The sequence below is a fragment of the Tauraco erythrolophus genome, chromosome Z (assembly GCF_009769465.1).
Source record: "Tauraco erythrolophus isolate bTauEry1 chromosome Z, bTauEry1.pri, whole genome shotgun sequence".
In the NCBI taxonomy this organism is placed as follows: domain Eukaryota; kingdom Metazoa; phylum Chordata; class Aves; order Musophagiformes; family Musophagidae; genus Tauraco; species Tauraco erythrolophus.
Window position 1 is genome coordinate 10,316,180 of NC_141496.1, and position 16,813 is coordinate 10,332,992.

Genomic DNA, 16,813 nt, shown 5'->3' on the forward strand with positions numbered 1-16,813 from the left:
GAAACTTGGCGAAACATCACAGTCTTCTTTATGTTGGGGCTCTGCGTTGGTCAGAAAGATTACCTACGTGACCTACTATAATTTTACTTTTTTCTTTTTTTTTCTGTCTTTAACTTGGAGTTTGGTTTTCTGGTACCATGTTTTGTCTTTTAAATTATCTGACAATGTAACAATCAATATTTCCAATTAAAGTGAAGTTTAGACTTCCTGAAACTGAGCTCTGCTCTTCAACCACCAGAACAGAGAAGGGCAACACCATTGCTAGAATTAAAAGCCAAGCGCTGGAGATAAAAAACAAGCTAAAGCTCTCTGGTGCCTGCCTTTCCTGTCTAGTGCACTGTGTGTTTTTTACCAGAAAGCAATTACAGTATGTGTGACTGCTTTGGGAGCCAATACTTTCACAGCAGAGCCAGTCTTGAAAGCTCTGCATAGTGATCACTTCTACTCCACGGCCCTGTGTGCTGGGCTTGCAGTTCCCACAACAAGTTAGTAGCCTTTCTGGACCTGATCCAAAGCAGTGAGTGGGAACTGTTTCAGTTGGCTGTAGATGAAGCAAAACATTATAAAATAATAAGTGCAAGGGAGACTGTTCTGCCATCACACACCTGCAGGAACAGCACCGTGTAGATTAGTATCTTGCATTTATATAGCATTCTTTCCCATAAAACATTCAGATGATTTTTCTAAATGATGAGCTCATTGCTCGTAACAGATTTGCCTGTGTCCAGCTGGGATTCCAGAGAAACGATGTTTGCTTCTGCAGGTTGCTCCAACAGGATCAGATTCTGCATCTGATACAATCCACTGAATCCAGTGCTGAAGCGTGCCCGTCTTTGTGGAATACGATCATTGGCAATTCGCACCATCACTGCACAACATCTTGTGCCAAGCTGAGAATGTTCTACCTGACTGAAACCAAACCACAAGGAAAGCTTGCAAGGAAAGATTCATGTATCTTTTAGAGTTTGCCCAGGAATCCATGGTTGATTTTTCCATCAATCCTCTGCAAAACATCACACCTCGAATACAAAATGTGTGTGTATACATATGTTATCTATAAAAACCATCAAAGGATAGCATCTTGTGGAGCACTAGTCATTCTCCTGCCAGAACATGCTGAGTACCTTTACAGACAATAGAAAGTGACTGCTCCGTCACCAGCACAATGCTTGCAGTCATTAATGCCTTTTCCCCAGTTGTCAGTCAGGTTAACTTGCAAAGTTACCTGGCTCACAGTGCTGGTGTCACCTGTGCCAGCTGCAAACTTGCTTCTCTTTTCCTTTTAGAGGCTTCTCCAGGAGTTGCTGAGGTGACGTTTGTGGAAAAGGAGCCAGCAGAACGCCACACAATCATTTCATGGGAGCAAGTGAGTACATTCATGATAATACTGCAGTGAGGTCAGTCTGAATGCACAGCAGCCCATGGAGAATGTCAAATGCTGTGGCTACCTTGTGTTTGTTGGTAAGACAGCCCATTACCAAGTTTGATGCACAGTGGAGCCTAAACAGATTCTTTTTTTTTCTTTTTTTTTTTTTTTTTGTGTTAAAATCAAGTATTACTCTATTTTTTTAGGCTATCACATGTACCTGATCTGTTAGAGAAACTTCGTCGTTGTGGGTATGTTCAGAATGACAAGAAGATATCACGTAACTGTAGTAGGCAGCAGCAGTGGTGACTCAGTAGAGAACAAACATTGTTCTGACTGAAACCATTTTTCAACTCCCTTTCAAACAAAATGAAGAAGCTCTTTATTATTTATGACCATGAAAGGTAAAGGCCTCAAGCTGGAAAATACCACTGAGCCACCCAGTTCATTCCAGTTATCTATTTCTTTTTCCAGTCTGCTGTTCACTTGCATTTCTCTTAGCCACTCCTTCCACCTCCTCTTTGGCTAACCAACCCAATCTTTTGGCCAAGGCATGTACCATTGCCTGTGTTAGAAGACTATGAAGAACACACGCTACCTTGACTCCACTGACCTCACTGCATCAGAGCGTGTAACCAGAGGGCTACTGAATACTGTCATGTGACTGGTGGGCAGAGATGCCATTTTTGGTCCCCTTTTACATATACTTGTGGTTATCAGTCCCATGAACATGGGTACTGCTTTCTAAGTAACACCTATATGTAGGGAAGGTACAGTAGAAGCTGTCTGGCCTCTGGAAAGGGCCATGGCAGAGGATAAAGTTGAGTGAATCATCCTCCCTCTGCTCCAGCCCTGGCTATGCCCTAACACACATGCTCCCCGAGACTGTACCTGTTACCACTACGTAAAATAACTTCCCCTTTGATGACACCTTGCCATTTACTGTTTTTCCTAAACAGAAGAGAAGAATCTTGCGCTAGTTTTGATAACACCTTATCACAGTTAGTGATATTTATCAAGAATTTTTAAATCCAGGTCAGAATGTAGGTGATGTAAACCTCTATTATTTACTGAGACTTATACAGTAGCCAGCAACTGTGGTCAGGCAGAAATGTCCGGTTTTTCAGGTTTGTGTGAACTGATTCCTAATTTCCTGTAGCTGTTGTTCAGAGTCGGATTAACTGGGCTGGGAAGTCTCAGGCACTCTGACTGTGAGGCAGCTCAGGTCTGGGAGCAGCAGTGATGTTCACTCATTATTCTGTCGAGCGGAGAGGGCTGCTTCTCCTGAACACAGTATTGCTCTCATTTCTAGGTGCTGTTACTCTTCCAAACTCAGTTGGGTTTGACTCTAAATTGAGCTGTTCTTGAAAAGCCAAACTTTGAAAGGCCATAGCTAAAGCACTTCACTCCAAAGATGTCAAAACAAAACTCCGACTCGCCCCCGCCACTGGTGATGGACTAAGTTAATTGCAGAAGTAAACGGCCAAAATGAAGTAGATACGGTTGAGCTGGACTGCTCATGGTGAAAGACTTTGCTATCTATTTCCTTGATTTTGGCTCCAGTTGCACTGACAAAACCTAAATTCTCCCTTCTTGAATTAAAAGAGAACTGTTTTCTTTTTCTCTTGAGCTTTGGGGGTGAAGTCTGGTATCTAACACTGTCCATGCACTTGCAGTTGTGTCCTGCAGTGATGATTAAGTACAAAGCCCTCAGCACCTCACAAGGCCCTCCCAGGATGAACTTGTACCTTACTTTTCCTCAAACTCATCCTGCTTGAATTTGAATGCAAGTTTATGTGTACCCGATGTTCACTTTTATAACTTTTTCTTTTTCCTAGCCACTAGGTGGCAATACTTACGCATGTAGTCATTTCTGCTTAGATTTTAACAAGATCTTGTCACAGTCTGTGTTTCTGACTCCCCTCTTCCTCTTTGGTTGCAAAAGTGTTTGCAAGGCTTTTTGTGTGGTGTCAGGAAAACTGATCAAACTATTGCCAAAATTACATGCCTTTTACTGAAAAAAACTCTCTTTACATTGAGAGCCAACAAATAAAAGCTCTATTCTTAAGTTTGGGGGGTTTTTTTAATTTTTTTCTAGAATCAATTTTCCAGTCCTATTTCACTTTTACAAGGGAAAGGTATTGCATGCTATTCAGAAGCTCTTAAAATCAATCTTTTTTAAAAATTATGAATTATTAAATTCATATTTCAATCATGCTGGCAATATGCTTTTTTTTTGTCTATCAACTGTGTTTGTTAAATTGGGCTGTGCTCGGGCTGTGCTAGTATTTAACTAGATACTACGAAGGAAGTTTTAAAATCTTAGATCATCTTGTTGAGTGTTCATTAGCTGTCATTAGGCTTTGCATGGGAATGTGAGCTTCATGACAGGAGACAGTGCAGTAAGACAGTAGGAGAGCAGAACAGATTTTTTTTTTTCCAAGGCTTTCTGTAGAGGCAGAAGGAGCTGTTAAGTTTTACGCTTTGGGAAATCAAACCTGAAATCAATCTTAAATATTTTACTGGAAATCAACATACTCACAGAAATATTTAAGGTATATAATTGTCACATGTTTACATAGGTAGCATCGCTTCCCCAAAACTTTCAAGCCATTCAGAATATTTTAATAAAAGCAGGTAATTTTTTCACCTATCCTGATATTTAGACATACCAAGATATTATCTTTTCCCCAAGTGAGACAAACGATAGAATGGGGAGTAGAGACAGAGTTATCAGGACACTGGAACACCACTGCTAATAACTGTATCTCATCCTATGAACTCGTTCCCACTCTTAAAATTAGGCTGGCAGCTGCCCTGCTTCCCTCCACATGCGGTTTTTAAAAGTAGATGTTGTACTAAACTATTGCTAGGAGGCACACTGACATCTGCAGTGACAATGTCTGAACCACATTTTCTTTTTGTCTCAACCAGAAGAGAAATAAGTCACTCACATCATTGTTTTGATTTTCAAAAACCAGAAAATTGCATTCTGTTAGGGGGAGCGGGGGTCCCCGAAGCTCAGCAATACAGCAGACCAAGCGAAGTGAAGGGGGTCGTTCTGCCTGTTCCTCTGTTTGGCTTGTTAGCAGTGTCTGAACTGCGGCTGGCTGTGAGCAATCCTTGCCCATCACGTTGCTGTGGCTTTCATATCCTGCAACTCTATATGGGAAGTGTGTTGTTTCTCCTTACGCGCTTTGTCTACAAAGATCTATTTTTCTGTAATAAAAACATAGTATAAGCCCTCTAGCCAGCTGGTGCTCTCCTGTTGTGGACTGTCTTAGGCTGACAGACAATTCGGAAACTCTCTCTGTGAATAAATCTCAGTGGGAGAGCAATGGTAGTTCCTGGATATTCTAGAAGTCTTCCTTGTTTCTACCATATCTCTTTTTGAGTCAAAAGTATGCATGCAGGCGTGTGCATATGTGCATACACAAAGAAAGCCCTTCTTGTCATCCTCTGTAATGGATTAGGTGAGCCTGCCATCTCTGATCCCCAGGAGTACAGGATCTGCATGTTTTGAACCTGCCTTATGGCCCTGACCTTGGGAGAGGCGGGGAAGTGCATCCAGCAGAACCAGTACATGAGGAAAGGTATATTTCTTCAAGCTGCATAACAGGGGAGAGGCTGGAGGACTTTGGGGAGTTGGATAGTGTTTCTGACACAGTGTTCCCTTCCTGTGGGGCCTTATAGTATTCCAATTTAAAAACTGGCTATGCAATGCCATCCTCAAGAGAATTGCCAAATCCTGTTCTCTGCAGTGGGGAATCAGGTCTGTCCTAGCCCCATGCTTTTCAGGGCACTAATCCAAGCAAGGTGATCTCCTGAGAGTCCCCTCAGAACAGATTTATAAAAAGTGCAACAAGAACCTCTCAGTATGTTACATAAATGAACATCTGCATTCACTGTCAGCTAGGGCAGACCAGTCATGAAACAGCATGATGTTAGGGAAAGGTGGCTGCTGATGTGCTCTGCTACTTGGAAGCCCTGGGAAGTGACATAAATCCTTTCCTTCTTTCCCCAGAAGTCGGGTACAACACATTCAGTTTTTTAGAGAAATCTCTCTAGAGGTACATGTTTTGATTGCTGTCCGTTTCTTTAGGATATTTGCTTGGGAGGCATTGTTTCAACAGTGCTTTAAGTGAACTGCCGTATGTTAGTGTTTTAGCTCCGGATCCAGTGCTGATCAGGTCTTCGCAGCAAAACTGCCCAGGTTCTAATATTCTTCTATATCCTCAGTGGACCGTGCTTTCTTGGGAGACTATTTGGGGATATAGTGGACAATAAACAAAAGAAATAGACCTCACACGCCATATTGGACACTTGGGATATTTTGTTTTATGAGCTGATGAGTGTAACCAGATGACTGTAGTGAAAACAGCTGCTTGCGAAGGCTGTGGTTAAGCCACTTCTGGCAGGTCATTAGGAGTATTCTATTTTACGGTGCTGGAGATACAACTCTGGAAACTGCCAGTTGAGCAGGAGGAGTACAGAGCTTAAGAAGCCATTTTTAATATATAGTAGTGGTTTGTTTCTCTGACTGTTGTCAGAAGACCACTGTTTTGATGTTATAAGTCATGTGGCTGAGCATAACATGACAGATCAATCAATCCTTTCTGTCAAATGGGAGAGATGGGTATTAGTGAAGCTTTCTATATAGAGGTCTCTTCCTATAGACCCCAGATCTGCTCTGATACGGCATTTTCCACCCCTGTGTTTTGCACCATCATTTGGAAAGTCATGCAAAAAGGGACATGGTTAAGAGAATCCTAAAATAAAGTGGGGAGGGCAGCCATTTGGAAAAACATGCACATGTTAATCTTTCTGTCCAGAAAAGGAGGAGTCAGAGCAGAAGGCCTATCTAGATGTGATTTTTCCCTTGTCTTAATCAGCTGTCTTTGTTAAATTGGACTGTGCCCAGTTTGTAGTAGTATTCAACTGGATATTACGGTGGAAGTTTTAAAATCTTAGAGTTTGTCATCCCAGTTGATCTGGTTCTCCTGCTTAGAGGAGAGCACCCACTGAAGTCAAGAAAGCTGTTCACATATGTGTTTTTACTGCTGGGGTAGATTAGTTAAAATTAAGACGTTTGAAATGCACTGAAAGTGCTGTGTAAACATTTGTACTCTCCTCAGGCTTTGTAGCAGGTCTGTGGTATTTTCTTTCTTCATAGTTGTAAACCTAGTCACTGTGCTTACAGCTACAGCCTGAAATTGGAAGTGGTGAAAGTGCAGAGTGAAATTGTAAATATTTAGGACTGAGAAGAACCCACAGAGGAAGGTGTGTTTGTTAAAGGTATTTGAAGAACTTCAGATATGTCCATGCAGTTTAGTAATCTCCTGAAACTTACCACCAAGGTCTCAGCCATCAGCAGGCTCTTATCAAAGAACAATAAATTCTTTTCAAAGCGAAGTTTCTACAGTATCAGATTCTCTGCTTCAGTACCAGTTGCCTCTGAAGATTTCCCTGCCTGGGTTAGGAAAGCACTGTGCTAGCGACCAGGCTGCTGACGGGACAAGTCAAGTGACCTGCTCTATTGCAAGCTGCAAAGCCATTAATACCTGGGACTTACCAGTAGCAGTCTGTCAGCACAAGTGGATATTCTTAGAAAGTAAGTTAGCATGCAGGAGTGAAGGTTACGGGTGGTTTAGAGGGTCCTGCACGGTGTATACACCACAGTTTAGGGGACAAGGACTGTAACAACTCAGAGAAAGTGACTGTGAATAACGCTTTAACAGGCAGAAGGGCTTCCCTGGCCCTAGGGGAGGGAGGGGATGAGGACAGAAGGAGGCCAGCACCTTCCCTTGCTTGTGTCAGTCACTGATGACCAGAGGCCAGCACCGCAGCTGGATGCACAGCTAGCAGAGAGCTCCTGCTGGATAGATGCATTGAGGCAACGTCAGTTAACTGGGTATGCACGAGTTGCAGGCATGGGGAGGAATCTGATCAGCATCTCTTGAGATGTGACAAATTTGTGCCCCAAGTGAAGCAGAGCTATGTGAACTGCCTGTTCATTTTTTCTTTCCTTAGCTGCTGGTTACCAGAATATTCTTCCTTTATTTTTTGAGACTTCAAATGTTACATTTTCTAGTAGCTGTAGGGAAGTAGTCCCAGCAGAGGCACAATATTGGAAAGCCGTTATCATCTCACTCCTGTGCTTTCTCCAGAGCAATTCTGTAACTGCTCCAAAACCCACCCTGGCCTCTGCGGCCAGGCTGTGAATACCTACCTGAATAACATCTTGATTTGTGGCAGGGTAAGCCTATATGAACACAGCACTACTAAGCTCTAAATTTTTATTCTGAGGATTATGCCATTACCCTTCCTTCTTCATATTTGTTGCTTAGCTGAAGAGTCTTAAGTTAAGAAAGGCTCCTTCCACAACCAAGATAGGTATAGGAGAAGCACTCTCACCAGCTCACTGGAATTGCTCCTTTCACTGTTGGCTCAGAAGGAAGCACGCTTAGGAGCCCCAGCCAAGTGCTGAGGTGTGGTGGGATGAAGCCAGACCAGCAGGTTTCTGAGACTGACTGTATGTGTATTTTCACACATGCTGTTTGTTAAGAGAAACATCAAACCTGCTTGATTATGTGCAACTGTTGAGTCTATGCCTCTCTCACCTATTTGAAACTGAAACCCCTAGAAGAAGAACAGAGTCCTTGTGCTGATATTATGCATGCTTTAGTGGAACAAGTAGATTTAATCTGATTTCACTTCAAGCAAACTCTACTCTGGTAATCTGTATGCGTGAAAAAGCTGATTGTTTTTCTATATATGATCTTGGAGTGGCTGTTATTGTCAAAAAATGATACGTCTTCTCAGGGAGCAATCCTGTAATAATCTTGTAATGACTGACTGCTCATTGTGAAATTTCCCAAGTCATCTTTCCTAATACAGTAGCACAGACCCAAGAAATATGCAGTTTTCGCTCAAGGTTTTAGCATGAGATGTTTGAGCTGATTTGAGTCATCCTGGAGTTAAGCAAAATACTTGGTGGCAAATATTTCTATACCAATATTCAGTTGTTCTTTGGATTTGAGGAACATTCTGCATTTTCCCATAACACTTAGATTATGATTTGCAGAAAAACTCCTGCGTATTGCCGGAGGATTTAAAGAACTTCTATCTGATGACCGATGGCTTCCAGATGACCTGGAGTGTGAAGACAGATGGTGAGTCCATGTATTCCTCTCCACCAATACCCTCATTTCATTGCAGCCAGTCTTTCCTTTGCAGAATCTCTTTAATTTCAAACTTACTTTCTGCACAGTCAATACACATCTGTCAGCATCCTGCATTAGTCCGAGCAAAAGCACGTGCACCGAGTAATTTTGAATGAAAAATTAGCACCATTCCTTAACTTGCAAAACAATGAAGTAGTTTGTTCCAGCTGGGCAGCTTGATCAGTGACTACAGAAAACCGACCTCTGAATTAATAGCTGAGTGCAGTTCTGTATGGCATCAAGACTATTTAAGAGATGTCCTAGTGAGGAAAAAAATACCACTGTACATCACAAATCCTTTCCTGATGAAACAGAGCAAAGCCTATCGCTTGCATGTGCTGGACTTCTACAGAAGAGACTTGTACACAGAACACTGACTAGAAACCAAACAAGTCTTCATGACATAAATACCATTCCCTAATACACTGGCCATCTGTTGACACTCAGATTTAGGTATGTAGTTTAAATCTCGTACCTAGACTCCCTCTGTAGTTAATGAGGAGAGAAGTAGCTCTAGCACATTATCCTATCATAAAGCAGTCGGAAGAGTCACGCTATGGTAATGCCTCTTTCTCATTAAAAACTGTATGTACATACCAGAGCCTGATTCTGCTTTCCACCAGCTAAACTCTATTCACTGGTGTTGTTTCTGGAGTCAGTGGACGTGAGAACAGGACCGAACTTTATTGTCCATCCTTGTTTGTCAAGAGTCAGGTGGTTCATTCACTCTGCACTAAAGCCCTGCGACTATTATCCTGGCTCTCATTGCCTTCAAGCGAGATTGTCAAATCGGGCTGTGAACGCTGCTAGCTTCTGGAGATGATTGTCAAACAGAGGGTTTTCCTCAGCAAGTGGGATTTCATTTCAGAGACAGTTGACATCAGGGCGCTAGAACCTGCACTGAGTCCCGTCATGTTTCAAATGGGGTTTAGTGTGTTGTGACCTCTGAAGAGTCTTGTTTTCAGGACACACAAGTGCAGAGAGACCAAGGCAGCTCACATAACTGTCTTGTTTGAGCAAGCATCCAGTAGTGCCTTCTGAGGCCTATCACACTGGCACATGGCTGAACTGGATGCTTGTTGACATGATGTCTGGTAAAAGTACTAGTCCTCAGAAGGAGAGACAAGTGACAAGTCCTCAAGCATTCACTCAGGAAGACCCACACGTTGACACACTGATAAAATCCTGCATTAAAGTGAGAACCAAGAGGATGCAGTCTGAGCAGGTACATGGAGTGGAAGCGGATGAGCTGCCTAATAAGTTGTGAATGAATGGGGTGGTTTCTGGTAAGAAAGACAGCAAGAGGGTAAAGAGTTTTGAGAAGGTGGCTGTACCTAGCTCAGATTTTTAATGGCCAGTTTCACAGGACTGGCCTCACAGCTGCAGCACAGGCTTAGCCAGCAGTGTAATTCTCATACCTGCACAGCTCTGAGATGGTGTCACATCACCTGTGTGATTCTGTGTTTGAAAAAGCCTAATTTTTCTCCTATGGAGCCTGACTTGGTTAAGTGTCCAGGCTTGCTGGGTATATCCATCTCTTCCCCCACTCTGTGTTTTAGAAGAGGTTGAGTTGGTGTGTGGAGGAGAAGAAATACCTCGTGTGCTTTCCTGACACTGGACGTGATTAACGATGAGACTTATTGCAGATACTCCAATGCCCCTGGGCTCCATGGTGATCAATAGTGTCTCGAAGCTATGTCGGCTTGGAGGTTCCTCCATGTACACTCTGCCTAACGCACCGACTCTCGCTGACCTGGAAGATGACACAGATGAGGAAGGTAAGGTCCTTCTAACAGGCTAGAAAAGGTGCTCTGTTTCATCCCTTTTGCTCTGTTAGGGTAATGTTAGGATATAGTACATGGATATAGCAACAGAAAAGGTCACTCCAAGTAGATGAGGTTGTCTGTGTCTCCTGGGCAGGATCTACTTATGTCCTAGTAGTTCTCTGCAGCCTTGACAAGTAGATCTGTGTGCTGTGAATCTCATGGGGGTTGTTAATGCTGCCAGTCGCTAGTATTATTTCCATCCTCTTTTAACAGCCTGGCAGCCCTCCTGTTCTGCCTTTTCCCTATTGAAATTTTTAACTGAGGCTTCCTACAGTGATTCAGCTTCTGAAGTCTTGTGTGCTTATGGTGTTGAATGAACAAAAGATAACAGGTTTTTGTCTTGGTAGTGAAAAGACATCTGGATATGCTCTTTGGAATTGGAAAAGTAACTCTAGTTAAATACATGTAAGTGTGAGGTGGCACTGGAAAATATGTGTGTCGTGGTTTTAGGCTGATCCAGCAACTAAAACTCACACAGTCTCTCCTTCTCCAATAAAGTAGAGAGGAGAGAAAAAAAAACAAAAGGACTGAGGGTTGAGGCAAGAACAGAGGGAGCACCCACCAACCATGGTCCTGGGCAAAACAGGCAGCGCTTTTCTCAAAGCAAAACAGTTTATTAATGATTACTTAGAAGGACAAAGGGAAATAAAAACCGATTACTTGAGAGGACAGAAAGAAACAAAACCAGATCTTAAAACCGACACCTTCCCCCCCCACCTTCCTTTTCCTCCCGGCTCTACCTCCTCCCCCCAGCAGCACAGGGGGCAGGGACTGGGGGAGTGCAGATCAGTTCATTCCGTGCTGTTACTGATGCTTCTTTCTTAAAGGAGAAGGAGTCCTTACACCCTTTTCCCCTGCTCCAATGGATCCCCTACCCACGAGGAAAAATCCACAAATTTCTCCAACGTGAGTCCAGCCCACTGGAAACAATCCTCCCCACAGATTGCTCCGGTGTGGGCTTTACCACAGTCTCGGGTACTTAGGGAGCTGTAGCCACTCGCTCCGGCGTGGGTCGTCACGCAGACTCCAGATGCCTCTCTGCCTTGCCGTGCCCCCAACACGACCATCCTCGGGCTCAGGCATCTTCTCCCCACGGGCTGCGAGTGGGTCGCTGCTCCACCGAGGCCGTCCTGGTTGCAGGGGGGCAGCCTGCTATCTCACCATCAGCCGCAGGGGAAACTCGGCTCCGGCACACCTCCTCCTGCTCCATCCTCACTGACCTGCTGTCGATGCAGCTGTTTCTCTCAGATCTCAGTCCTCTCCAGGTGAACTCAGCCCAGTGGGCACCCTGGGAGTGGGGTGCCCCCGAGTTCCCCAGCTGGCTCCGCCGCCGCCATCCTCCGTGGGCAGCGCCGGCCCGACGCAGGCAGCTGCCCAGCAGGGAGCCAGGGAGCGGGGGCAGTGCCCTCCTCCCTTCTCTCGTCGATCCTGGGCGAAGCACCTTTTCCGGTTCCTTTGTCCTGACTTAAATAGGGCAATTCGCAGAGGCGCCCTATTGGCTCAACCCCGAGGGGGATGGCAGTCTGATCCGGTGGCCAGAACTAAGCCTAACCCGGATCCAAAACCGGGGAGGTCGCAGGGAGCAAAATCCCTCTCCTGCCACCAGAACCACCCCCCCCTCCACATCAAACCATGACAATGTGTTTCCAGACTGCCTAAAAATGCTGGGCATCCTGCAGTTTGGAGAGGAAATGAAGAAAAAAGCCCACTCCTTTTCTCAGAGGTCTTCCAGTCTGACAAGACTGGAAGAATTAAGAAGATAAGAACAGAGCCAGGTGCCATGCTGACTCCTTAAAAAATTACTATTAGATTTCTGTCTTGTCTCTGAATCTCTATAGCTCTTCTAGTTTCTAAATGTGGCTGAAAGTTTCTTTTTGCTCCTTCTAGCTTGACTGCAGTCCTGATCTTTTAGCCATTGTAATGAAATGGGCCAAATTGTGCTTACATTTAGCCACTCAAACCTACACTGATGCCCTTAAAAGGTACAGTGAGAAAAAGTTACATCCCCACAAGAGTTCCGTCCTGACTTTCACAGAAGATTCTTCTGAAGAGTGCAGCCATATGTACTCCTACTTCTCCAGCAGCTTTAGAGTTCAAAATTATATTCTCCAAGAACTTGCAGCTACACGATTCCAAAATGATTCTGTAGAAATGCTCTGTGGTGGTTGTAGGTCACAAGTTGAATATGAGTCAGACCATATCGTGCCTGATAAATTTGGTGGCCTTCTACAACAGGGTTACAGCGTTGTTTGATAAGGGAAGAGCAGCTGATGTCATCTGCCTGGACTTGTCAAAAACGTCTGACACTGTCCGGCACAAGATCCTGGTCTCTAAATTGGAGAGACATGGATTTGGTGGATGGACCACTCAGTGGATAAGAAATTGGCTGGATGGTCGCACTCCAGGAGTTGCGGTCAACGGCTTGATGTCCAAGTGGAGGCCAGTGACGAGTGGTGTTCCTCAGGGGTCGGTACTGGGACCAATGCTATTTAGCATCTTTGTCAGCAACATGGACAATGGGATTGAGTGCACCCTCAGCAAGTTTGCTGACAACACCAGGCTGTGTGGTGTTGTGGACACGCTGGAGGGAAGGGATGCCATCCAGAGGGACTTTGACATGCTTGAGAGGTGGGCCTGTGTGAACCTAATGAAGTTCAACAAGGCCAAGTGCAAGGTCCTGTATGTGGTTTGGGGCAATCGCAAGCACAAATACAGACTGGGCAGAGGATGGATTGAAAGCAGCCTGGAGGAGAAGGACTTGTGGGTGTTGGTTGAGGAGAAACTCAACATGAGCTGACAATGTGCGCTTGCAGCACAGAAAGCCAACCATATCCCGGACTGCATCCAAAGCAGCGTGGCCAGCAGGTCAAGGGAGGTGATTCTGCCCCTCTACTCTGCTCTCGTGAGACCCCACCTGCAGTACTGCTTTGAGTTCTGGGGACTCCAACTTAAGAAGGGTATGGAGCTGCTAGAGCAAGTCCAGAGGAGGACCATGAAGATGATCTGAGGGCTGGAGCCCCTTTTATCTGAAGACAGGCTGAGAGAGTTGGGGCTGTTCAGCCTGGAGAAGAGAAGGCTCTTGGGAAACCTTATAGCAGTGTTTCGGTACCTAAAGGGGGCTTACAAGAAAGCTGGAGAGGGACTTTTTACAAGGGCATGTAGTGACAGGACAAGGGGCAATGGCTTTAAACTGAAAGAGGGGAGATTTTTATTAGATCTAAGGAAGAAATTTTTTACAATGAGGGTGGTGAGGCACTGGCACAGGTTGCCCAGAGAAGTTGTGGCTGCCGTATCCCTGGAGGTGTTCAAGTCCAGGCTGGATGAGGTTTTGAGGAATCTGATCTAGTGGAAGGTGTCCCTGCCCGTGGCAGGGGGGTTGGAACTAGACCTTTAAGATCCATTCCAACCCAAACTGCTTTATGATTCTATGATTAATGTGGCCGTTGAGAAGGACACTGGTGTCATACTGGAGCATATGAAGAAATGTATATGTCTCCAAGTTCATCAAAGTCTTCTGTCAAAAGAAAAAGAATAAAATATTCTCCCTATCCTCTTTAGGGAAAGTAGGGCAAAAAAAGGATGGTGGATAGGACAGAATTAATAGGCTTCAATTGCAGCAAATAAGATTTAGGATCCACATGAGGAAAACTGCGTGATAATGATGGATTTGGGTTCACTGGCTGGAGATTGTGACATCTTTGACACTGGAGAACTTTAAGAAAAGATGAGACAAACACTGTCAGGAGTGACTTCTGTAAAGCTGATGCTGTCCCCGTAGGGAAGGACTAGGGGACAGCTTGATGTCTTTTTTCGACCATCTGATTTTGACTCTGTGGTTTGTATTTCTACCAGAGATGAAAATTTTCCTCTTTTTTTCTCTTCTTTTTAAACACAGGGAACTTAATCCTTTCCAAGCAATATAAATTTAATAGTTTGATTTAGTTCTTCATAGAATCATAGAATGGTTGGGTTGGAAGGATGACCTCAAAGGTCATCCAGTTCCAACCCCCCTGCCATGGGCAGGGACACCCTCCACTACACCAGGTTGCTGAAAGCCTCATCCAGCCTGGCCTTGAACACTTCCAGGGATGGGGCAGCCACAGCTTCTCTGGGCAACCTGTTCCAGAGCCTCACCACCCTCAGAGTGAAAAGTTTCTTCCTTATATCTAATCTAAATCTCCCCTCTTTCAGTTTAAAGCCATTGCCCCTTGTCCTATCACTACACACCCTTGTAAAAAGTCCCTCTCCAATCAGCTCATCAGCTCATTTATTAATAAGTATCAAATAGATTGACTCTTTACAGCTGAGTCACAGTCAGTTTTCCAAACATGTTTCAGGAAGATTTTTTTTCTGTTTTCAGGTAATGGAGACAAACCAGAGAAGCCACACTTTGATTCTCGTAGTCTGATCTTTGAATTAGACGCGTGCAATGGGAATGGGAAAGTTTGTCTTGTTTATAAGCACGCTAAACCAGGTAAGACTGAAAAGAGCGAAGTTAGCCATCTCTTGTTGTGAATTGTGTCTGGAGGCCACATGTAGAAACATCTTACATGTCTGATTTTTGCAATTAGTAGGTGAACATTTACTGGGATGTCTTGTCTCCACTGAAGTCAGACGCTAAACCTTGCAATGACTTAACTGGAGCTAACATTTTCCTTCCTTTTTATGTTGGAGTCTGAGTTATAACTTATGAGTGGTGTTCCTCAGGGGTCAGTACTGGGACCGGTGCTGTTTAACGTCTTGGTCAGTTGGACATTGTCCCCACCGACAATGGGATTAAGTGCATCCTCAGCAAATTTGCTAAATGACACCAAGCTGTGTGTTACGGTCAACACACTGGAGGGAAGGCATGCCATCCAGGGGGTCCTTTACATGCTTGAGAGGTGGGCAGGTGCAAACGTCATGAAGTTCAACAAGGCCAGGTGCAAGGCCCTGCACATGGTTTGGGGCAATCCCAAGAACAAGTAGAGGCAGGGCAGAGAATGGATTGAGAACAGCCTGGAGGAGAAGGACTTATGGGTGTTGGTTGGGGAGAAGCTCAACATGAACATGAGCATTGATGGATAGGGGAAGAGCAACTGACATCGTTTACCTGGACTTATCCGAAGCATTTGATACTGTCCCACACGACATCCTTGTCTCTAAACTGGAAAGACATGGTTTTGATGGATGGACCACACAGTGGATAAGGAATTGGCTGTATGGTCGCACCCAAAGAGTTGTGGTCATTGGTTCAATGTACAGGTGGAGGCCAGTGACGAGTGGTGTTCTGCCGGGGTCAATATTGGGGCCAATGCTATTAACGTCTTTGTTGGCAACATGGAGAGTGGGATCGAATGCACCCTCAGCAAGTTTGCTGATGACACCAGGCTGTGTGGTGTTGTGGACACGCTGGAGGGAAGGGATGCCATCCAGAGGGACCTTGAAAGGCTGGAGAGGTGGGCCTGTACAAATCTCATGAAGTTCAACAAGGCCAAGTGCAACGTCCTGCACGTGGGTCGGGGCAATGCCAGCACAAGTACAGGCTGGGTGGAGAATGGATTGAGAGCAGCCCTGAGGAAAAGGACTTGTGGGTGTTGGTTGGGGAGAAGCCCAACATGAGCCGGCAATGTGTGCTGGCAGCCCAGAAAGCCAACCATATCCTGGGCTGCATCCAAAGAAGTGTGGCCAGCAGGTCGAGGGAGGTGATTCTGCCCCTCTGCTCTGCTCTTGTGAGACCCCACCTGGAGTACTGCCTTCAGCTCTGGGATCTTCAACATAAGGACATGAAGCTGCTGGAGCGAGTCCAAAGGAGGGCCGCGAAGATGATCCGAGGGCTGGAGCACCTGTTCTATGAAGACAGGCTGAGAGAGTTGGGGCTGTTCAGCCTGTAGAATAGAAGGCTCCAAGAAGCCTTACAGCAGCCTTCCAGTACTTAAAGGGGGCCTACAGGAAAGCTGGAGAGGGACTTTTTACAAGGATGTGTAGTGATAGAACAAGGGGAAATGTCTTTAAACTGAAAGAGGGTAGACTTGGATTGGATGTAAGGAAGAAATTTTTTACAATGAAGGTGGCGAAACATTGGAACAGGTTGCCCAGAGAAGTTGTGGCTCCCCCATCCCTGGAGGTGTTCAAGGCCAGGTTGGATGAGGCTTTGAGCAACCTGATCTAGTCGAAGGTCTCCCTGCCCATGGCAGAGGAATTGGAACGAGATGATCTTTAGGGTTACTTGCCACCCAAACCATTCTGTGATTCTGTGAATCTATGATTTCTGCATGCATAGAAATAGGAAAGCATTCACCTACAATCAGGTTGAAATAATATAGATAAAGAGCTAGAGCTTAGCCACTGACATATATCTGGTTACTTGCCTGTCTTGGAATAATTCCCTTACATTTTGGTGAGAAAGGCTGTAACTC

The 16,813-nt window shown here is 44.9% G+C and overlaps 1 protein-coding gene across 3 annotated transcripts in view; it reads left to right on the plus strand.

The window, feature by feature from the left end:
• Positions 1–16,813, plus strand: part of TPGS2 (tubulin polyglutamylase complex subunit 2) — a 29,947-nt gene that overhangs the window by 4,483 nt on the left and 8,651 nt on the right. Inside the window, exons 2-5 of one of the 3 annotated variants that reach the window (XM_086629197.1) lie at positions 1,287–1,366; positions 8,451–8,538; positions 10,236–10,367; positions 14,776–14,889. In XM_086629197.1, the coding sequence (XP_086485323.1) occupies positions 1,287–1,366; positions 8,451–8,538; positions 10,236–10,367; positions 14,776–14,889 (414 nt within the window). The remainder of the gene's footprint in view (positions 1–1,286; positions 1,367–8,450; positions 8,539–10,235; positions 10,368–14,775; positions 14,890–16,813) is intronic. The other 2 variants (XM_086629198.1, XM_086629199.1) reach the window with 2 other exon arrangements.